Genomic DNA, 23,149 nt, shown 5'->3' with positions numbered 1-23,149 from the left:
AGCCCAAAGCAGAAGGAAACATGTGTAAGTTGCTTCAAACGGTCTCATCTGGATGGGAGAAAGCACTGGAGGCCATGCGCTCTCTCCTGCAGTTAGGGTCAAATCCAATTTTTGTTGAGGCTATTCAAGAAAACGGTTTTCTTCAAAAGGAAGCAATATATATAGGGTTCATTATCTGCCTTTGTTTTGAAGAACATCATTCTGTATGGATGCATTTTTAAACATTTAACTACAGATTTACTTTATGTTTAGGGTCAATTCTCATGTGTTGTAAACTGTTTACATGAGTTCTTTAAAAGATACAAATTAGCAACAAATATAAGTAATAACCTTTTTTTAGAATCTTGAAAAGGCAGCAGATATACAGAATAGAGGAAGTAATCTTATGTAAGAAGTGTACCTGTTATAGATGCTCCTAAGGGCCTCTTCAAACTTGCGCAGGACTTTGGGGGGCGTTGGCCACTTCACGTGCCTGCCATGATCCTTCATGGATCGGACATTTTTGAAGCGGCGGTTGACCTCACGGATGTACGACTTCACCTTGTAGCGTCGGTACGCCCGCAGGATGACGAGGGCCGCTCTCATTCGCCGGTACCGCATCCTGGCTATGGTGCCCCTCCACACCTGGAGACACAGATTAACATCATGACAATCTATTTAACTACAACTTCAAAAATATTGTGCATTAAAAATGAAATGTGGTAATGGAGCCTTTACCTCATGCGTCTTCTCCTTCCACTGTTTAATTATTTATGAACAGAAACTGCTCTGCTAAGAGTTGTGTGTACATTTGCATGAAAAAATCAGTTTGACACAGCCATGTTTTTTGTTAACGTAAGTTGTTGTGTACCTGCAATGCTTGGAGGTATTCTGACTGAAAGAAAATCAGCATATGAACTTAAATAAGAATACTTATGAATCACTTCTACACACAATTCCTTAAACTGACCTTAATGTGCCAAAGAAATATCCCCTTTAGTACTGGATGATCTTAACTAATACATACAGTACAAAAAAGTATTTAGTCAGCCACCAATTGTGCAAGTTCTCCCACTTAAAAAGATGAGAGGCCTGTAATTTTCATCCTAGGTACACTTCAACTATGAGAGACAGAATGGGGGGAAAGAATCCAGGAAATCACATTGTAGGATTTTTAATGAATGAATTGGTCAATTCCTCGGTAAAATAAGTATTTGGTCACCTACAAACTCCACTATGGCCAAGACCAAAGAGCTGTCAAAGGACACCAGAAACAAAATTGTAGACCTGCACCAGGCTGGGAAGACTGAATCTGTAATAGGTAAGCAGCTTGGTGTGAAGAAATCAACTGTGGGAGCAATTATTAGAAAATGGAAGACATACAAGACCACTGATAATCTCCCTCGATCTGGGGCTCCACGCAAGATCTCACCCCGTGGGGTCAAAATGATCACAAGAACGGTGAGCAAAAATCCCAGAACCACACGGGGGGACCGAGTCAATGACCTGCAGAGAGCTGGGCCCAAAGTAACAAAGGCTACCATCAGTAACACACTACGCCACCAGGGACTCAAATCCTGCAGTGCCAGACGTGTCCCCCTGCTTAAGCCAGTACATGTCCAGGCCCGTCTGAAGTTTGCTAGAGAGCATTTAGATGATCCAGAAGAGGATTGGGAGAATGTCATATGGTCAGATGAAACCAAAATAGAACTTTTTGGTAAAAACTCAACTAGACGTGTTTGGAGGAGAAAGAATGCTGAGTTGCATCCAAAGAACACCATACCTACTGTGAAACATGGGGGTGGAAACATCATGCTTTGGGGCTGTTTTTCTGCAAAGGGACCAGGACGACTGATCCGTGTAAAGGAAAGAATGAATGGGGCCATGTATCGTGAGATTTTGAGTGACAACCTCCTTCCATCAGCAAGGGCATTGAAGATGAAACGTGGCTGGGTCTTTCAGCATGACAATGATCCCAAACACACCACCTGGGCAACGAAGGAGTGGCTTCGTAAGAAGCATTTCAAGGTCCTGGAGTGGCCTAGCCAGTCTCCAGATCTCAACCCCATAAAAAATCTTTGGAGAGAGTTGAAAATCTGTGTTGCCCAGCGACAGCCCCAAAACATCACTGCTCTAGAGGAGATCTGCATGGAGGAATGGGCCAAAATACCAGCAACAGTGTATGAAAACCTTGTGAAGACAGAAAACGTTTGACCTCTGTCATTGCCAACAAAGGGTATATAACAAAGTATTGAGATTAACTTTTGTTATTGACCAAATACTTATTTTCCACCATAATTTGCAAATAAATTCTTTAAAAATCAGACAATGTGATTTTCTGTATTTTTATCTCTCATTTTGTCTCTCATAGATGAGGTATACCTAGGATGAAAATTACAGGCCTCTCTCATCTCTGACTAAATACTTTTTTGCCCCACTGTATATTATGAGGGGACATTTAGAAGTGCTGAATCTAGAATATCCAATACTTGGTCTATTTAAAGCTCTTCTGCTCCGGTGGTGAAAAGCTCATCATAAAAAAGTACGACCTGTGCATTAAAATCTAAATATAGATGATGCTGTTAAAGATAATATATTAATGTGCGTCAACCCGTCATACTGCCAGTTTCATAACTTAGAAAGGCACAAATAAATTGTTCTTTCTTCGCTCATAATTAGAACTTATTTTTTTCCTACAAGTTTTTTTGTAATTCACTGTTTGAATAAACATCGGTTCAGACGTAAACAAGGGCTAAAATAAGGACCCCCAAGCCTGGCTGTAATTAAACATAGGTTGAGAGGCTATCCGACCCTTTAAAACATGAATAATAGATGTATAGATGGGTCCCCAGGGAACCATAACTCCAGATTCCCCCTCACTACAGTCACCACCATATGCTCCCCTATTGCTGTATGTTCTCTCCCTTTCTTACACACACATTCCCACAACTCCTCCACTATGTTTACATTTGTTTTCCTACATGGAACCTAAATAATCCTCAATAATTAGTGTTTGAGCATCACAGTACCAAATGAAAGGCAGTACTGCAAAATAGGCTCACTCCCAAATAGAATAGAAGTGTAATACAAAGTAATGATGGAGATCATGCATATGTAATCTTTCGAAGTGTGGGGGTGGCCCAGACACAGAAAAGGATTTCCTGCATTTGCATAATAAAACTGTGGAGGAGGCGGGTTCACCTGATGAGACTGCTGCAGTAATAATTGGCAAATAAGGAGATAAGTCATGCACTACTGGGATATGGAAGCAGCATTTGTATTCATATCCTTTAAGATGATGCAACCATTTCAGCCGCACACGTGTCTGCAAGTTGCACGATGGCATTCTGTTATAACTTGAAGCGTCAGTTTTTTAACTAAAGGAATTTGATATGGAGTACACTGGAGACATAACTGAATACTTCCCAGAGAACTGATTCGACAGCATTTATTCTGAACATGAAAGAGGACAGCCGAATCACACTGAGATCAAAGCAAGAAGGCCAGTCAGCCATTTCATCTTCTTGCAAGGCTTGTCACCGTGTTACTCAGATAAAGACAGTTTAATCTGGATTCTTTTTAAACCCTAAACTTGTTTGAATCATGTTCTAAGACCATTTATCTAAGACATCCCTTTACGGCATTTTTTATAAATTATTTCTTATTATTTTAGATATTGTTATTTTAAACTTTATTGACAGAAAATGTTGTATAAGAGAAAGTAAACGTTATTTTACTACAAGAGTAGAATTAGATGATCTGCATTAAGCACAGACTTAAACATGTTTGTGTTTGCAACTGTGTTTTTCATTTACAGCTAAAAGCATTGGAATATGCTTTGAGACCTTGAGACGTTAAACCTAAACGGTCACAGAAAAAGTATTGCCAACATTATTTTGACAGTGATTTAAGTGTTTTATTGGACATTAATTGTACTTTTAAAGTTGATAAATGTGCTGGTATTTATACAGTATTTTGATCCATGTTTTGAACCGTGTTAAAAATTGAGTAAAGGAAAATAAAGTTTTTAAAGCATGTGCCTTTACAGGAACTGCAGATTAGACTGCGAGAAATTAGCTAATTGCTAAATCTGGTATAAATCATCTCTACTCTTCTGAGAATAATATGCGCATCATTTTTAAGAAGAGACCTGAACCCTTAGATGCATAAGTGGGTCTTTTTGGACCCGGTGAGGTGGTTTTCTTGAAGTATCTTTGTAATTACATTTTTGTATCATTTCATATTCCAGCTATTCCTCAAAAAACATGTTTTGGATATCATGCCATTCACATTTTAAATTCACATTTTAAGAAATTGTAGTTTTTGTATTACTACCCCAAGCTTCCATAAGTGGGTCAAAAATGACCCGCATGTATTTCCTATGGCATCCTATGGGAACCTTTGATTCTGACAGCAATACATTCACTGTAGACCACACAGACTACATCACAAGTGACACCTCTCAGGAAGATTATTTGACACAGCAAGATCTGATACCTGTCAGTATAATTATAATAATAATAATAATAATAATAAAAAATTATATTTTTATAGGGCTTTTCAAGGAGTCAAAATCCCTTTACAATATAAGGGAAGGTTAGGGTGGGGGATATAGGTCTATCACATGTGATCAACCGGCATGGATTGATGGGGGGGGGGGGGGGGGGGGGGCTATGAGTAGACAAGAGGAGAAGAGATGAGTTTTGAAAAGGGACTGGAATACTGCGAGGGTCTCAGAATAGCGGAAATCGTTATTTTTCTTAACCAAAATAACAAAAAACACATTATTCTAATACGGGTCCTTTTAGACCCACTTATGGAAGAGTGTAGGGTCCAGTCACTCGTGCATCTAAGGGTTAAAAAAAGACCATTCAACAAAAGACAGTAATAGCATAGCTCTATCCTTTTCCAAAGTCCCACTGTTTGCATTTTCTGCCTCATTTATCTCTTGAAAAATATGCTCCAACTCAATTTCACACAATTCGTAAGGATGAAGCATCTCCTTGAGGATATTCAGCCTCTCAGAAAGCTAAACCATCCATTTAAAAACACATTTTAGCATACACTGTCTTACAGCTGACAAAAGGGCTGTTCTTTCAGTTCATGCTTTAATATCACCTTTTTCTATTTGGCGCGCTTCGTCCTACAAACAAAAGCACCTACTGCATTTATATCTACACGGTCTTTTTGATTTCTTTGTGTTTATGCAAAGCAACCGACATCCATACAAACTAAATAAGCTTGTCTAATCCTGTGTTATTTTTGATGTGCCTGTGAAAAGAAAGGACCTTATGCGACATTTCCCCCGCACTGCTCTCTCTTTAATACTTCATGGATGACGGTGAGAAAGAAGGAGCAACTATATTCATCACTAATCGACCCCTGAGATGACTCTCCCACATGATGAGAGGAATAAAAGGGCTTTACTGTCAGCCCAGGCTTCAGCTAAATCAGTTCTCTCTGTGAGCGAGGTTAACGGCTACTTTCATTTCAATCCAGACAGAATTCAGAGTGTTACGTCAAATTAGGCAGAGCTTCAAGAGCAGGCGGGTTCCATATAACTGTCAAAATGGCCCTGGTGTAAATGCTGGACTTTGAGAGCATTTACATTGGGATTTAAACAATTTAAAGTTAGTAGATGTTGTAGAAATATCCATACATTCTGATTTATACATCATTTTATTTTTGAGTGAACATACTGTCTCTTGTATGAGTTTGAGCTCCTCCTTAATACTTAACTTGTTTTTATATTGTGCTTTTTTATTACACTTTCATCCAGGATTCTTCTCACATACTTTAAAAACTAATTTCCTGTTTTATGGCGTGACTGAAAACAAAAGTGGATAGCTGATAACCTACAGTGTATAATTGAATGCCACAAAAATATAGCTGTAGCAAACCTTGAATAAAATGTGATTTGTGTGGGGAAGTCAGACACCGAAATAAATCCAATTTTTATAATGCTGAGCAGACATTTAAAGTTATGGATCGTGGCTGTACAGTAAGTTGATGAGGAGGAACAGGGTTCGTGTGTCACAGGAGGACGTAAATAGTATTAGCAATCAATTTAGCACTAGCATAATAACAGAGATGTGAGTGTCGTATTATTCGGCTGAATCTTGCTATAATTACAAAGTGAAGCCCACAGGATTTGTGTTTATCTTCATTATGTCAGTAGCTGAATTTTTCATGTTTACATTATTTCTTTATTGTGATAGAAAGCAGAGGTTGAGCTGAGCAGGTTACAATGTCGATGGATTGGCAATTGTGTATGATTTCTCTTCAAGGTACTTGTTGAAGAAATTGCTTTTAGTTTTAGTTAAATGTAAGTTGTGTCCTGGCGGGTCAAAGAGCCTATCTACTGCCCAAACCAGTCATTCAAATCTCTTACAACATGCTGGGACGAAGCTAGGAGCTAAGAAAGACCACAGAGACTCAGCCGACGCCACTCCACCTCCACCTGCACCTAAGCAACAGCGGCTGGATTTTAACCAAGGGACTGCTCGCCAGGGAAAAGTCGATAAAGCCATTGCACGGTATGTTGTAGAACACATGCAGGCTATTGCTACAGTGGAGTCACCCGCGTTCAGGGAGCTAGTTAGCATGATAGCATGTCCGGGCGGCACAGGGCATATGAAACGGTCTACCTGGAGAAAGAATATACAAAAATGTAAAGCCAGCTAATATCGATGCTATCCAGATTGCATATAATGCATGTCAAGTTGATCAACAGATTGTATTATTCTCCAATGCAATAACAGTACTGAAATGAAGGCTATAAGGCAGGGATCACCAACTACATTTGTCCAAGGGCCGAAATGTAACCAATAGACATTATCGTGGGCCAGCGATTTTTATATAGCCCAGAATTTTATAAATAGTATTCAGATTACTTTTGGAATACTTTCTTTTTACATAACAGATGGGTATGTTTTGGTGCACAGGAGACACTTATTTTACTGTTTTCATGGCTTATCAAGAACTCAAACACAACATCTTGGTGTCATTCTGGACAGCTCTCTCAGCTGCACCCCACATAAAAAACATCACCCTGACTGCATTCTTTGTACTGTCTTAAAACCTTTCCTTGGAATATGTTATGAATTGTAAGGTGTCCTTGGGTGCTTTGAAAGGCGCCCCTAAATAGAATGAATTATCATTATTATCTGAAACGATGTAATAACTTTTAAAACTGTTTCCAGTTACTTGCCCCATGATGCATTCAGCAGCAGCAGGCCATTCACTTTCATTTGATCCCGTTATGAAATGTCATAATTTCGACAATAAAGAAATGCTACATAAACGTTATCTTGCACATTTTATCTAACCATCTCCGTTTCTAACTTTCAATATATTTTAAAAGAGATCTCTCTCTCTCATCTGCGTGCGGGGGCGGGGCCTCACAGACACGCTGCATCTCTCTCTCTCGCTCGCTCACAGACACGCTGCAGCGCTGTGCACACAGTTCTGCCGGTAATGAATATTACATTTAGTGAGGAAAACTTTTCCACCAATGATTCCAATAAGTATTTAAAAATGTATTCACTTCAGGTTTACGAAAGCAACTGTAATCAGATTACTCGTTTTTCAAATGTAACGCCAGCTGAATACAGTTAGCCTACTTGATTTTCGTATTCTGATTACGTAACGCCGTTATGCGGAGCGTCCACACTACAGCTTCAAAAAAAGCTTGGAGCTGGGCGTGTCTGGAGCTTGGGGATTTTATTCAAGCAACACGACCAACAACCAATCACATGAATCTCCCGCCCCCGACATACAAAGCAAAAACCCCCGGGGATTTTATGGGAGCAATATATATATAAACTCCCCAAACAGGCGAAAACCTACCAGTTTCACCCACTGTCTCTGCCACCTCCCTCCATGCCTGGTTCCTCCGGTTTGTATCCCGGTAGGTGAAGAGGGTCTGGTCATACAAAACCGGGTGATTTGCTACGGCGATAGTTAGTTTCTCCTCCAACTTTTTTTGAAATATAGAAATGAACGGCGGGATATCTCTACCAGCTTAGACGCGGTTTGATTGGCTACGGCTTGAGCTGTCAGATTTTCAGAAACGGGATTTGATTGGCTGGCGCTGGCTACTCCGGCGTCTCCGGCGTCAGAAGTTGAACAATGTTCGCCGGAGACGGACCGCTCTGCTACCCACAATTCAGTTCGGCGAAAAAGCGAGGCAACATGACGTCACCCCATTCAAAGTGAATGGGCAGATTGGAGTTTTCGACGCTGTAGTGTAGACGGGCCGTTACAACCCAACCCTGCTTCTAGGCTACTGTCCCGCAGCTCCAGCCTCTCTGTTGGACTCTGTAGCAGCGGGGCTACTGCTGTGGTGCGGAGCACATTAACCAGACTCTTCACAACGAAGGATCACTTCTTCTTCAGGGGAGGGAAGGTTTCGCAGTACGCAGTCTACTGTCCCGCAGCTGCTGCCTCTCTGTTGGACTCCGGTACTGCTGTTGGACTCCGGTACCTTACTCACGAGACGTTGTAAACAAAGAAATGGGTGGGGGGCGAACGCAGTAACCTCTCCGCCAACGCCACAGTCACCCCCGTCGTGCGGGCCGGATGAGAATGTCTGGCGGGCCGGATGTGGCCCGCGGGCCGCCAGTTGGTGGTCACTGCTATAAGGGCATTAATATAATGGGAGCAGGGTTTCCGCTAGGATTTTTTCTCGCCGGTCAAATGTCCGGGCAGAATTTATTTTACCGGACTAATTTGAAACTTACCAGTCATATTTCAATAATAATAATAAGAGTTGTGTAGCAGAGTTTCCGTTAGCAGGTAATCACCGGACTATGAGCAGATATGCTTCAGTTTAAAACTCAGTTCACGGGGCTCATTTTTATATTGCTTCAGTTTATAATCGTAACAGATCGAAAAATTCAGATTCATTTTCAATAAATGATTCCACAAACAACAAACAACATAATTATTACATTCAAACAAACTACTTGTAGTAGATAACGTACATTATTCAAAAGTTTACATTACATTTGAATAATAACACGGGAGAAACGGATCCTCTCTTTTCCCCTCTCTCTCTCTCCTGACAGCACGTCAGTTTCTCAAGCAGCTCCTGCAGCCCGCTAAACAGAGGGCGGGGCTTCAGGTGATCCTGCAGAGCTGCGTGTCTCGGTCAGACTCAGCAGCTGATCTGATCTCTCTCTCGCGTCCGGTTATACTTCACTCGCGTTTATGTCCATATCGATCAGATCCAGCTCTCCTGATCGGCCTTTATAGAGAGCACCGATCAAACTATTAAGAGTGAATATCGGCCGATAATGATCGGCGGCTGATCGATCGGAGCCTCCCTAATTATTACCAGACATGTTGACCGTCAGGTTTCGAATTTACCGGTTTTTAATCAATTTTACCAGCTAAAAACCGGTAATTACCGGCTAACGGAAACCCTGAATGGGAGCCCTTTTTTAAGTAACTAAAACGTTACTTTTCACAGTAACACATTACTTTTTGGTGTAAGTAATCAGTAAAGTAACGGAGTTACTTTTGAAATGAAGTAACTAGTAATGGTAACTAGTTACTGGTGTTCAGTAACTAGCACAACACTGCTCATCACCTACAAGAGTTTAATGTTTTCGGTTTGTCTGATTTTTAGCAGGATTACGAAAAAACTGGAGGCCCAACTTTTATGAAACGTGGTGTAAGGAAGAGCCTTCGACGAATCACAGGGCAGAAACAAAATGTTTGTTTCCCTTTCGTTAACATTGTGATATAGGCCTTCCGGGCTGCCCTCATTTTGCTGAATTAATCTGAAAAATGTGCTTCTCGACTTCTCGAAAGTCAAAACAACTTAGAAACAGCAATCAATGTTTAGCATTAATACAATACAACATATATATTCCATGTTGTTCACACATTACACTACACTGCGGGCCGGAAAATAGACTTCCTAATTCGGGAAATAGTACCATCCGTGAAGCATGAGAATCCAGACCTGTCTTTCCCAACGATCTCATCTGTAAAGAACTCATAACATGTCACAAGTTCCGTTTTAAACATGCATCCAATTCCTGTGTATCTGAAGCAGTGAATGACTCCTCTTCCCTCTGCCACACTCATCCCATTCACACACAGACATAATGTCCCAACCGGTCCCAACCCATATGTGCTTATATGATACACAAAGCAAAAAGAAGCCAAATTGGATTTTCAGTGAGAGCTTTGTTAAGATGCTGCCAGGATCATACCCACATGGTGCACAGGCCTTTGCCAGATCAACAACTGTGTTGATCTAAGCAACACCTCACTAATTACACTGTGAACTACTGGGGCTGGAGCACAACATCAAATAAAAAGACCATAAAGCAACAATGAGAGCAGATATAAAATGTCTCGGCTGTCTTTGGAGCCTCATTAAGATGTGTGACAGGTGGAGAGGTTAGCCATCCAGCCGCCCACACAGGCGCATAAACACAGTTTGTGCTTCTCAACCAGTGGAGCAGACTGCAATGACGCTGGTGAGCTGATGAAGACGACACTCGGGGGAATGTGCGTAAATCAAGCCAAATACAGGGCCCCCGACGGTCTGCCCCCTCACTCTTCTGGCCAATAAAGCCATCTGATCATCCTTTTAGAGACTCTGCCATCACGGAGCCTGCCCTCGCCCCGGCCCCGGGATTTACGAGCTCATCAAAGCCAGATCGGGAATCCTTTGTCGCAACAAAGCGGGACAGATTGCTGGGGCTGGTTTTGAAATGCACACTGAGTAAAAGCATTCATATATTACCGGAGCCAGGACAACTGGTGATAGCTGGGTTGGTGGGGATGTTCAGCAGAGCAGAGAAAGAGAGAAAGTCCTATTGCTGGCTATCTTTTGAATCTGAAAAGTATTGGGACTGCATGTCTAATTAAAGGCCATTACCTGAACTGCAGTGTTGGCAGTTTAAAAGTTCTTATAGGGTTCATTCTTATCTGGATAACATTAGAAATCTGCTTTTCACAAAGTAAACTTGCCCCTATGGTAATTGTTTTATTTATAAGTTATTATTATAAAAAAGACATGGTCATGATGTATCTGCCCTGCTCTCATACTTGCTCCTAACTGCATAAATATCATCTTGAAAGAAATGACATATGTACGATGGGACAAAGGGTGGATTTACTCGTGGAATTTTACTCGCCCCAGGAAGGCATTATTGTTGAGCCTTGTAACACTAGAACAATCCTTCACCTTGATGTCACCTATAGGGAGTTGGGGGTGGAGGCATGACGTAATTCCTCCATGAAGTGACAGATAGGCCGGTCTGCAGCGTGGACACACTCCACTGCAGCCTCGTTGAGTTTCCACATCCTCTGGGGATATGGAGCTGCTTTTCCAGTGACATGCTCGATGCACGCGGTGGGCAGAGGGGGGGGGGGGGGGCAGAGGGGGTCGAATCCAGAGCATGAGACACAAATTAGCGAGGATGCAACGTGCTCTGACCACAGCCTGTCATAGGGAGACATTGGGCCCAGGCACGAGCCAGCAGTCATTATCATAAATCAATAAAGTCCAAGCACACTCACCAGTAACACTAGCCCCACTATACAAAGAGTATTTTAATCATAACGCCTGGTGTTATGTCACTTTAAAATCTTAGCGCTGGGCTAATACTCTCAATAATCTTAAACGAATGTGCTTAAAATGGTCTTGAACAATCAACAGCAATGAGAAGGCACAGTATTGAACGTGAAATTGGATGACTCGACGCCCATCCATCAATTAGATGAGACTGGACAAAATGGATTGGAAGAAAAAGTGCGATCGTAAGCAGTATATGCTGGAAGTAACACACACTAACAAACATGTTTGAATGGCACAATAACATCAACTTATTGAGGAAGTAAAGCATGAATACAGAATACTATCCCACCTATAAATCCGTAAAGTGAAAGAGCTACTGTAGTCATTGCAGAATCTGTATAGCTCTTGTGCATAGTATTAGGCACATGCAATATAAGCTTCTAAATATCAGCATAGCTAGTTTATAGATTATTATTAGTGCTGTACAATACAGTCTATACACGATTCACTGTATTGAGTGTCCTGCTTTACCTAATGACTAAGAATAAGAATGACGAAGACATGAGCTGAAACAGTCGATTCATTGATAAGGTGATAGACAGAAAATGAAGGGCTGAACATTTATACTCTGAGTTTTAGACAACAGTGCATTGTGTGTATACTTGAGGCATTTCGTACCTCGTAGAACATGTGCATTAAAAGAAAGAAAACCTTTTAAAATGTTGCAGGATACCATTCAAACCAGGGACCCAGTCTTTTAAAACATTGCTGAAGAGCACTACCTGTGTTCAGTACCCCAAAATGAACCCAGAAAACTGTAACTATTTGAATAACTAATCATGAAAAAAAGGTCCAGCTTCTTAATTTGTGAATACTTGTTGGATTTATTCATCCTCCATGTTGTTTATTATTCATTCAGGTGTAAGGTTTTATCAGCAACAAGCAGATTTATCATTCGTTAAAAGAATCATAGGACATTGCCTGATCGTTCGGCCGGGTATGGATCCGAACCGGCCGACTAAGAAGCAGTTACCGCTCTAACCACTGAGCCATCCCAATAATGATGTTTTCTTTTAAATATATTTTTTACATTTATTCATTTAATTATTTTAAAAAGATATATATGAGTTTCAACATCACATCACAAGTTTCTCTCAGAACAGAGGAAGCACCTTTCCTCTGTTCAAAGCCAGTGGCATAATTGTTACAAGACAATAGAATACAAGAAGTGAAAGCGCTCTCTGATCTGCGGCCGTGTTCTTACTGAAGTTCTTTGGAGGAGATGATAGCTTAAACTCTGCAGGTTCAGAGGGGGATCAGAGGATTAGAGATCACGTGTCTGCTGAGGTGTAGCCGGAGACAGATCAGTCCTGGACCGCTAAGCAGAGAAGAGCACTGCTGGCCTCGCATTAAGTATCCTGCTACTCACAAAAAGGCTGCAGATACCCACAGAATGCACCCTTTGCACTTCAGTCAAACTCTACAAAAGCGTTTACTGCACATTGTATTGCCTCAAGACACAACACAAAAAACAATAATGCTCTTTATCCTTTAAGACAAAACCCCACGTGGCCACGCTGTGAAAGGACACTCGCCATGTCTGTGAAACGCACCGCTACAGGGAGACTATGTAAAGCTTTGAAAACAATTAAGGTGGCGGCTGAGAATACGTGAGAGGAGGGGGGGGTTATCTTCTCGTCATCGTACCTACTTTGACAAGCGCCGACACTTCTCGTGATGTGGATGGCTGAGCTTGGATTTATGAAATATTCATTTGAACACAGAACGAAGGTGGGGGTGGCGTATGTATAATTTATAACATCTGTATTGATGTTGGATTGTGTGCCTTTTCTCAGCCATTCTTCCTGTTGATATGTTCTTTAAGGGGCAATGATTTAGAGAGCTTTAAGAGATTTGAACGTGGCTATAGCGCATCAGGAATAAACATGAACAAGTAATTGAAGGAAGGAGAGAATGGCAGAATTAAATGGAGCTGTGAAGGACACTCATCCACTCCATGCCCCCAGCTACTCCACCCCTTCTCAAAGGAGGAGAGGTTATGGTAATATAAACGGGTTGAATAGGACAGTGTTTTATTTTTAGACAAGCAGTGGACAGTGGCACGACAAGGGCAACTCCATGTGTCTTTATGGAAGGGAGTGCATTCTCAATCTGTTTTTTTTGTTGTTTGATGGGGCAAACTAAGTGGTATTATTATTAATCCATGAGGCAGACGGAGGGCCAAGAAGTGTGTCTGAGCTTCAGTCACAGGCTGACAGTCCTGGCACTGCAGGTCCCAAACTGGCATAAGGCTGTGTGGTGTGCCAGGTGCTGATAAGGGGATTGCTTGGCGTAGCAGCTCAGACTCGCACGGGGTTGTTTGTTTGAGTAACAGTTGAATAGATATAGGATTCAGTGTTACCGTAACACCACTATTTAATGTTGTGGGTCAGGGACCTAAAGGCAGTATTTAGCAAGTAGACAGAGTCACTGACACCGTTTTGAAGCCTCTTTTTGGAACCAGAAGCGACTATAGCGTGGAGTAAAGTATAACTGAGTCATAAACAAGACATGTTTAGGCAACCGCAATTGCCTTTCCTGAGGTGTAATGCACTATGAAAAGGGTAACAGAAAACTAAAACAAGGCACCCACACTTGTCAAAACCATGGAAGCAACTTGTCAATCACAAGATCATAATTTATAAACATGGAAGAATACTTGGAACTAGCGATTGAGACCTTAAAATCCTTAGAAGAATGTAAACTGTGGAAATGATTCCACTGAGAAGTAGAGTCAATTGTTGGTAGACTTAACCCTTACGTTGTATTCGGGTTTCCCGTGACCCGTTTCAAGTTCAAATGATATAATAACATGTTCTAGTTTTTTTTAACGGAACAAGGCTTCATGTTATCCTCCACAACAGCTATAAACAACTGATTTTGACAATTTTAGCAAGTCTGAAGGTCTCTAAAAAAGTGTATCATTTAGTGTTTGGGTCTGCGCAGACCCTGCAGCATCGTCGGGGGTGACTCTGGATCAAATTTGGCACAATCAAGATTCACCTTTGACTTTAGACACCCCACCCCCACCATCCACTGTAACAATAATTTAAAACTTCTTTTTGTATTATATTATTCTATTATAGTCAGATAACGTAATGATTCACTGTCTTCACTATAGGAAATATAATGAGTGAATTGAATCACATGTTTTACTTAAATAGGTGGTGTGATGTGTTTTGGGGCCATACAATTAAATTACAACAGAATTGTATGGTTATGAATGCATAATAAGTTAGTTATGATGTAGCTAAAACAATATGTAAGGAAATATTTGTATGTATTCATGCAAACTGTGAAGGGCTGTTAAGGGTTTTATTGCTGTGGGGGAGCTGGAACAAGACCCCACTGTGGTCTCTGGAATGTGATGGGGGGATGTGTGGAGGCTGCAGAGGCTGCAGAAATAGGAGACAGTGAGGGTCAGAGGTGTTTGTTTGAGATGACTGGAAAAGACGACCAGTTGTCCTTAAACTCCACCCCCTCCTGTATCATTTGGTATGAAAGCCTATCCGGCTTGCTGTTCTCTCTCCCTCTCCTCGCGTCGCTCGGACTGGAAGGTCGTGGCGGCCTGTGGGCAGGAGCCAGGAGTAGGCCAACTCCTGACATTATACATATGATACGATATGGTTGTGTATGGTAATGTATTTGATTGTATTGCATTGTATATTACCATTACAGTGGATTATTGTTTAACGGTTAAGTGTATGCTCTGGATTTCCTTCATGTAAGATAACAGCTTGTTTAGGGACGCGAGGAGATTTAAGAAAGCGGACGAGTTGTCCACCAAATCTCCTAACAAATATTGGATGATAGTCATTATTTTTGAGTGTTTTGGACTGAGATAAATCATGAGTCAAAATTGACCCACGAACACCATGAACGGTAACAGCTTTTGAACACAACACAACAGTTACACATTTGAATGTTTACATCAGGGGAGAAGCCCCCTGGTGGACATTTGCAAGAATGCAGGTCAGTGAGTGCATATACAGTAGTATGGCATGTGTGAGAAGCTATACTTTGTGTTTGGCCTTAACATTGACCGAGGCGCTGCCTCCTGAGACCTCTGCTGCTGCTGTGATGTTTGTTTTGGTGGAAAAGCGGCAGATTCCTCTGGGCTTTCCCTTGGTTATTGATGCCTGCTCATTCTGGTAGATGCAAGATAGGATCCTCCTGAGGGAGAGGTGGAGGGAACATGTCCGTGTGAAGAGCCCGCAACGGGTCACACAGATCAATACAAAGGTCGAGCAATCAATCTGCTGCGGGAGTTAATTTGGCTGGAAACCCCTCTCATGTCTGAGAGCTGGGAGATACTCCCTGGAAAAGGTAGACTTAGTGTGGAGGAATGTGCAAACATGATTCTAAAATAATAATGGTTTAAAAAAGTGTCAATCATATGGGTCCTGGGGGTAGAATATAGTGCTCAGGAGCCGCAGCAGATGATGTATGCACAAGCGTTGATGTTTTTGAAAAAACTGCATGTCAGTCAGCCATTTTAAAGCTTCCAGGCGTGTTGCATTTCAAATGGGACAGGCAGGCACAGCGTACACTGTGTTTACAAACCACTCTCTCCATCTATTCAAAGTAACACAAGTCTGCGCTGCACGCCAGTATAACACATCTCAGAGCATGCACCATAATCACACCGAGACGTTGTCACCTGAAGGTGTCGTCGTACCACTGATGCATGATGGGGTTACCAAATACTGAAGACAGAGACACGCAAAGAGTGATAGATATTCATAGCAGAACAAGCATCCAGCGGGGGACTCGTGTGAAAATGCACAGCATGTGGCCACACCCAAGCCAACACAATATTAGCTCAGAGGGAAAAGTACCATCATCTCAAAAATCATTCTTTGTATGAATCGTAAACATTTCCAGAAATCCCACCAAAATTAAAAAAGATCATGATTCCAAATCACAAAAGTTGAGAAGCTAAACCTAAATTGTCCTGGATGCTTCTGATGGAACACCTTACTGGGACACTTGATGATTTGGAGAGCAAAGACAAAAGGGAGGGGGCAGTATGCAAGCAGGCACAAAGGTGACTGTCAACAAATACATATTATATTTATATAATGTTGAAATATGAAAATGCAGATCATTTAAGATCGTTGTTGTTTATTCTGTGGCTTAAACACATTATTTCAAACGCTTGCTGTTTTGCTGAACAGGATGTTGGTGCTTCTAAACCAAAAAGCAGTTTACAAATGGCTGGACAAGAAATCTGATTCGATATTCATAAAGGCAAGTCTCGCGGAGCATGAGAAGAGAACATGAAATGGTAAACACTACACTGTTTCGATAGTTAAGTTCTCCCTAAAAAAGGTTAAATGTGCTTATCTTAAGTCACGTTGGATAGAAGTCAGTAGCCATATTTACTGTAAGTGATGTCATGTAAACAAATATATACATTTCATCAGAATTAGTCAGTTGTTCTAATGAATACAAGAAACACAGTCCTGCTGTACTTTAACCACACTGACAGATACTAGTTTAAATGAAAATATGCTCAGGTTATCTAGTCCATTCATACAATCCTTTCACAACAGGTGAAGTCTGAGTGCTTAACCTAGTGGGCGTCAAACCAAGGACATCACCTGATTTGGGATGATGATGTTAGGATTACTCTGCAGCTTTTTAAATCACTTACAAAGAGCATTTTTTTAAATTTAAATTCAATTTATCCTACATAACAACTTTACAGGAGCTGCGTGGGAGAAACTCAGAAAGAAGGAGAGGCAGAGACATTCGCCATGAGAGATATAACATTCCACCGATAATAATACAGGATTACATCAGCTCCAAAAATACCTCAGCGCCTGTACAACTTGTGTAAAGAGTTGAGTAGAGTTGTTCTAGTCTCCAAGGTTATTCATATGCATAGCCAGGGCTGGTGAATTTCAATGAGAGCTATAAAAAAGGATGTTGTTCATTTGGTTCCCTGGTTTAAATTGAAGGGGAAATCAGGGAGAGGATAACCATGTTTTAAAAAAAGGGAGACATTTAATGAATACGAAGCTTCTTAATGCTTTTGATATATAAGTAGAAACACATTTCCTAAATTCTGCATTTCCCATGAGCTCAGAGCGATACTGCATCAGTCATTTGCAGTTTGAAGCTGTCATATCAGTATCTGGCTTCATAAGCGAATATGAGCTGGTCTCACCTTCTGGAGGAAGAGGACGATCCTCTGGACCATGTCCACCCGCTGCTCCTCCAGGCTGAAGAGCGTGCGTGGAGTGCGGATGAAGACCTTGGTTTTGCCGTAGGCCGCGTCGTGGTCGAATCCACACCCCTGCATGAGCTTCTTCACGGCCTCTTTGTCGGAGGGCAAGTCATGGTTTGGCCACGTAAACTCTGAGATCATCTTGTATCTGGAGGAGGGACACAGAGGGCGTGTCAGAAGTGTATCGCTCAACAAAAGAAAAAAGAAATGGTTATTTCGATTGCGTAACAGTACACATAAATGTTCCCCAACCTCCAGACCTTGGAGATCCTGATTTTACTTGATGTTACGCTGAAGTTAACTTTTTCTTTTTGAATAGAATATCTCAACAAGTTAGTTAGATGACAATAACATTTGGTAATCACATTCATGTTCCCCTTATGATAAATGGTCAGAAAAGTGTTCATCCCTTCAATTATCATCCAGCACCATCCCCAGATCAAATGTGTCTAACACTTTGGGATATGACCTGCAAAACTGATGATATTAACATCAGCATTTAGCTGCTTTGTGCTTAGTGCTAATTAGCATGCTAACATTCAACCTGCTAAACATCAGCATGTCAACATTGTATTTGTGCTAATGTTATCATTTACCTCACAGAGCAATAGTTGCACTAATAAACTTGTATTGCTTTTTACTCTGTTAATACAAAATAAAAACATACAAACACTGTCAGCGAGGAAGAAACAGATACAGTACCGTTTAAAATCTAGACACTGCGCAGATTCTTTGTAATTGAATATTTTGTGTTTGTCCTCTGTGTTTTATTTCCCCTCACATCATATTATATCTAAAGAAAGAAAGCTGAAGCTGAACAGATCTTCTTAATTGCTATGCGAGTGTGAAAGTGTTCCTGTGGACTGGAGATGCCATGGCTGGACGCCACAGCTGCTCCTGACATGAACAAGGGGAGTAATTACTGTATAGTGTACCTCCATGGGGTAAGAGTCAAATGATGGAAATATGAGACTTCACATCCCTTCTCTGAACGATCAGAGTTTGGATTGTAAGGTCCTGTGGAAGCCTTAAAATTGATAGCATTTGGTCTAAATTCAATTATACACTGATGAATTATAGAATGCATTTTTCAAAACAGCACAAAGTTGCAATCAAAATCCCTTCTTTATTAGTATGCATTAAACAAAAGCAAGGTTTCTGTAATGTGTGTGAGTTGTTTTGACAGTAAAAATCTCAAGAGGAAAATGTTTTATTTACGAATGTATTCGCTTGTTAGCATTTGATGCAAAAGACTCATTGCCTAATCCTGTACCCACAACCACCCTCACTACGAGGACATAGGAACATACGGAGAGAGTGATGAGTTTTGTAAAATGTAGTGAGTGGAGCTTTCCAGGTCTATATATTAGACCTGGAAAGCTCCACTCAGAGACATCAGAGTCACTGCCACTCATCCTCTGCAGGGAGACACGAGGTGACATTTTGACTGTTCCTTTCTAGTCTCTAAAGCCTAACCCTGATCTGTTTGACATCTGTCCTCACTCTTTAACTTCTGCTTCCCTTTTACATTAGCCTCTATCGAGACAGAATGTCTTATGAAACATATTGTGTGCAAAACTACAGGTTCACAATTGAAGATATCAAGAGGGGGATTTCTTTTTCAAATGTGAAGACTGGAGTCTTAGCGAGACGACACATGCGGCATGGAGGTTTGCACCCGGGGCTGGGAAAGCTCCCAGAATATCAGTTTGGGATGAAGTGTATCAGATACTTTAATTAAAATTACAATAACCACACTGTTACAGTACTCTAACACAAGAGCAATCCTCCATTCAATATTCTATTAGAATAACATTTCGAGGCACAAAATACATATATGAACCCGAAAAAGAGCATAAAAAGGACCCTTTGAATGAACAACCAATAAATGATTAGTTGGATGAAAAACGTCTTGAACATGAAAAGTATATTAAAGTATAATATAAGTATATAAATATAAGTACATTTCAAAGTAATTCAGTACAGATACCTGTTGAGCTAGCTTGTATTCACTCATATGGTGTCTGCCTGTTAAATGCTGTATTTCCTGTTTGTTCTAGTGCAAGGGTCTCAAACTCAAGGCCCGGGGGCCAAATCCGGCCCGCGACTTCATTTTATGCGGCCCCGCAAGAGCTTGTAAAGAATATAATACGTTTATTATCGGGTTACATGCCACTTTAGAGAAGCAGGTTGCCCATAAACTACATGTCCCACATTGCATCTCGTTTTGTGACATACACTGAAGAGACTTGCAATTATTTGCACTGGACTTCTGCTTTCAGACGTAGTTAATTACTAAGTTATTATCCTATCCGATAATAATCCAATTCAGAGGCAATAATGTAATATAATACATGATCTTATATATATATTATATATTTATATATGTATTTTTATATAGTCTTAAAGTTACAACCGGCCCTTTGAGTGCAACATTTATGCGAATGTGGCCCGCGATGAAATTGAGTTTGACACCCCTGTTCTAGTGCATTATCCAAAGCACCTTGAATTGCCTTTATTTATAAAAATGTGTTATATTATGAAATTATTTAACTTTTTTAAAGTTTTATAAATCCAAGTCTCATCTGTTAATATCAACTCATCTGATTGGTTATTAATCATTCTGTTCAATGTTATGTTTGCTGTTGTTTTTCTGGTATGTTTTAATGTCATGTCCAGTTCATCTTTCAAAAGGAAGGAGCCCTGTTTGTATTACGTGTTTCAGTGACAACATTTAAAATATTGGTCCTGATTTTTGTATCTCCTAAATATCAATATTGGCATTAGCCTAAGAACTCCATTCTCAGCATTCGGCTTGCAACCAAATTAGTGCCAATTGCTATGCAAACAGACTTTTAATGTCAGGCGTCTTTCTGAATAAAACATGAGATGTTGACGCAAGTCCTTGACTACTTTGCGACAACACATTAAATCAGGGTAATTTTTGCAGCACATTGAAAATATTTCACAACAAAGTATTTTCCTAGTAATTAGAGTGCAGACAGCTTTTAATTCAAGGTCAGAGGACAGTCATATTATGCTTGTAGCAAGCTGACAAACTACTAAAAAGGTCTTTTTATGATGGCTGCTGGAGATTTAACTGATTAGCTGTGAGATTAGATTGGACGCGAGCTGATTGGAGTTACACAACACATGTTACACCCCACAGTTAGGAACTGTCAGAAGGAATCCTTCACGGCGGCAGTGTGGACAGCTTCAGGGATTCAGCATGTCTGATCAGAGTGTGTGTGGTGAGGGAAGAGGTGTTGCTCAGTCACGTCTTCTACCCATATTTCAAACTTAGTCCCAGAGCACCCATTAAAACTTCAAATCACAACCCTAACATTATGAAATATGTGAATAATGTGTAGCTTTTCCTCAAAGGCCTGACTGCAAGGCAAGTCCTGGGTACAAGTTTTAGAAAACAAGGTAATCTTTCAAGGAAAATGTCAAACACTTTTTGAAATGAACTCCAAAATGTGAGGATTTGTCTTTTCTCTGTCATTTATGATAGTAATGTTAATCCATTTGGGTTTGGTACCGTCAGGTTGAATGCAGTAATAGAGGAATTTGAAGATGTCAGTATGGGCTCTGGTGATTTGAAATGGTAGTTTCTCAACGTTTTATTGACAAATTAATAAAAAAAAAAAAGAATCAGCAGATCAACCGATGAATAAATGATTTGCAGTTGCAGCTTGTCAAGTTATAACGAAAAGAAAAGCATGTTATATATCACAGAAACAAGGTTTATCACATGTCCAAGGTGCTAAGAGTGATCAATATGTGGCAGGTACCTCTGTAGGAAGCGAGGGTAGGTCTGTCTGTAGGCGAAGCCGGCACGCCGCACTCTGACGTTCTCCAGCAGCCCGAGGTACTCCACCTGGTGGCGGCAGCGCTCCTGCTCGAACAGGAGCGGCGACTTCACCTCGTTGGGCTTGATGCAGCGCACATAGTAGGGTTCCTAGAGTGGGAAACGGTGTTAATAACTAACTGAACATGTTTTATTTCTGATCCACCATTCAAGACTTTGTGCTGAAACTCTCAGGCATGCTATTTTAAAGTGTAAGGGTTTGTGTGTGTTTAAAACAAAGGGCTTCTCATCCAGACTGCTCACCTTGCAGGCCAGGTTCTCCACCAACATGATCATGGAGTTTTTGAAGAGCGTTGCAGCAGTCAGTGGCCGTTTGGTGACCTCGTTGATTCTCAGTTTGCCTTCAGGCCACATGCCCTTCAGTACTGGGTTAGAACTGTGAACATGAAAGGAAGAGTTGTATAAGTATAAAACACTTTAATGGGCATTGAGCAACAAAATAAAGAAATAATCAGTGTTTCTCTACTGATCTACGCTGCCACTAAGATTGTTTCTCTGATTGTTATCAATGTGGTTAAAACCTATTAAGATTAAAATGTGTATCCTAAAGACGGACAACAATTGTGTTCTGAGTGACGACTTTATGTCAGACAACAACATGCAAGAAGGAGATACAACGCCAACAATGGAGAGAAAATGTGAGTGTATCGTTAACCTAAAACTAGCACTGCAATAGTTCATTAATATAATATATTCCCTTGGTTCTTAATACAGCACCAACCCAAATACTATAGGTGTTCCCATTAGGCTATCAGCACCCACGTTAAAACATGTTTGGCTGCTATCCACATTGTCTCCTTAGGAGTAAAGAGTATCATAAAATGCACATTAGACCGGTCAGGTCAGTTATTAGACCGCACATTTATATTCAGCGGAGGAAAAACACCAGGGAGAGGAGCAGGATATAAGCCTGCTGAAAGGAGATTAGTTGTACTTGTGCTGCAATGTTCATTCCAGAGCATAGTCATGTACAGTGCTGCCAGGCATACAGAGAATAAAGTGTGCAGAGGTGATTGAAGAGGTGTGTATTACTATGTGTGTGTTTTGTGAGTGTGTCACCTGTTGTACAGCAGCCTCTTGAAATCCTGGAACAGAGTGTCTTTGTTCTTATCAATGAAGCCCACCACTGAGTACCTGTGGAGAGAGGGAGGCAGGTGAATGAATGTTCGCAAAAACACATGACTTGCTTATTGTTCTGACAAGTAACAGCATTACTATGATGATTATTTTGACCTTATTCCATCTATAGATTATCTTTTTATTTACACTTGGCCACTTTTTAGGTACATTTTTCCAATCCTGCTACCAGAACAACCGGACATGTTTATTTTGTCCGTGCCGAGGTGATAGCATTACACATTTGCTGGAGATTTGACGGCTGCTTATTCATGCTGTGAATCTCCTGCAACACAACTAAAAGTGATGCCTTATCAGATTGAGATCTAGTGGCTATGGAGGCCGTTGGAGT

At 40.9% G+C, this 23,149-nt stretch overlaps 1 protein-coding gene across 1 annotated transcript in view; it reads right to left on the bottom strand.

The window, feature by feature from the left end:
* myo1d (myosin 1D) overlaps positions 1 to 23,149 on the bottom strand; it is a 126,520-nt gene that overhangs the window by 43,268 nt on the left and 60,103 nt on the right. The window contains exons 15-19 of the mRNA XM_034107571.2: positions 22,741 to 22,815; positions 21,925 to 22,057; positions 21,605 to 21,771; positions 17,751 to 17,958; positions 401 to 624 (exon numbers count right to left, since the gene is read on the bottom strand). Of these exons, the coding sequence (XP_033963462.1) occupies positions 401 to 624; positions 17,751 to 17,958; positions 21,605 to 21,771; positions 21,925 to 22,057; positions 22,741 to 22,815 (807 nt within the window). The remainder of the gene's footprint in view (positions 1 to 400; positions 625 to 17,750; positions 17,959 to 21,604; positions 21,772 to 21,924; positions 22,058 to 22,740; positions 22,816 to 23,149) is intronic.

Source organism: Pseudochaenichthys georgianus, chromosome 19 (genome assembly GCF_902827115.2).
Source record: "Pseudochaenichthys georgianus chromosome 19, fPseGeo1.2, whole genome shotgun sequence".
NCBI lineage: Eukaryota > Metazoa > Chordata > Actinopteri > Perciformes > Channichthyidae > Pseudochaenichthys > Pseudochaenichthys georgianus.
Note: the sequence above shows the minus strand (reverse complement) of the source record. Positions and strands in the feature narration are given on the sequence as shown.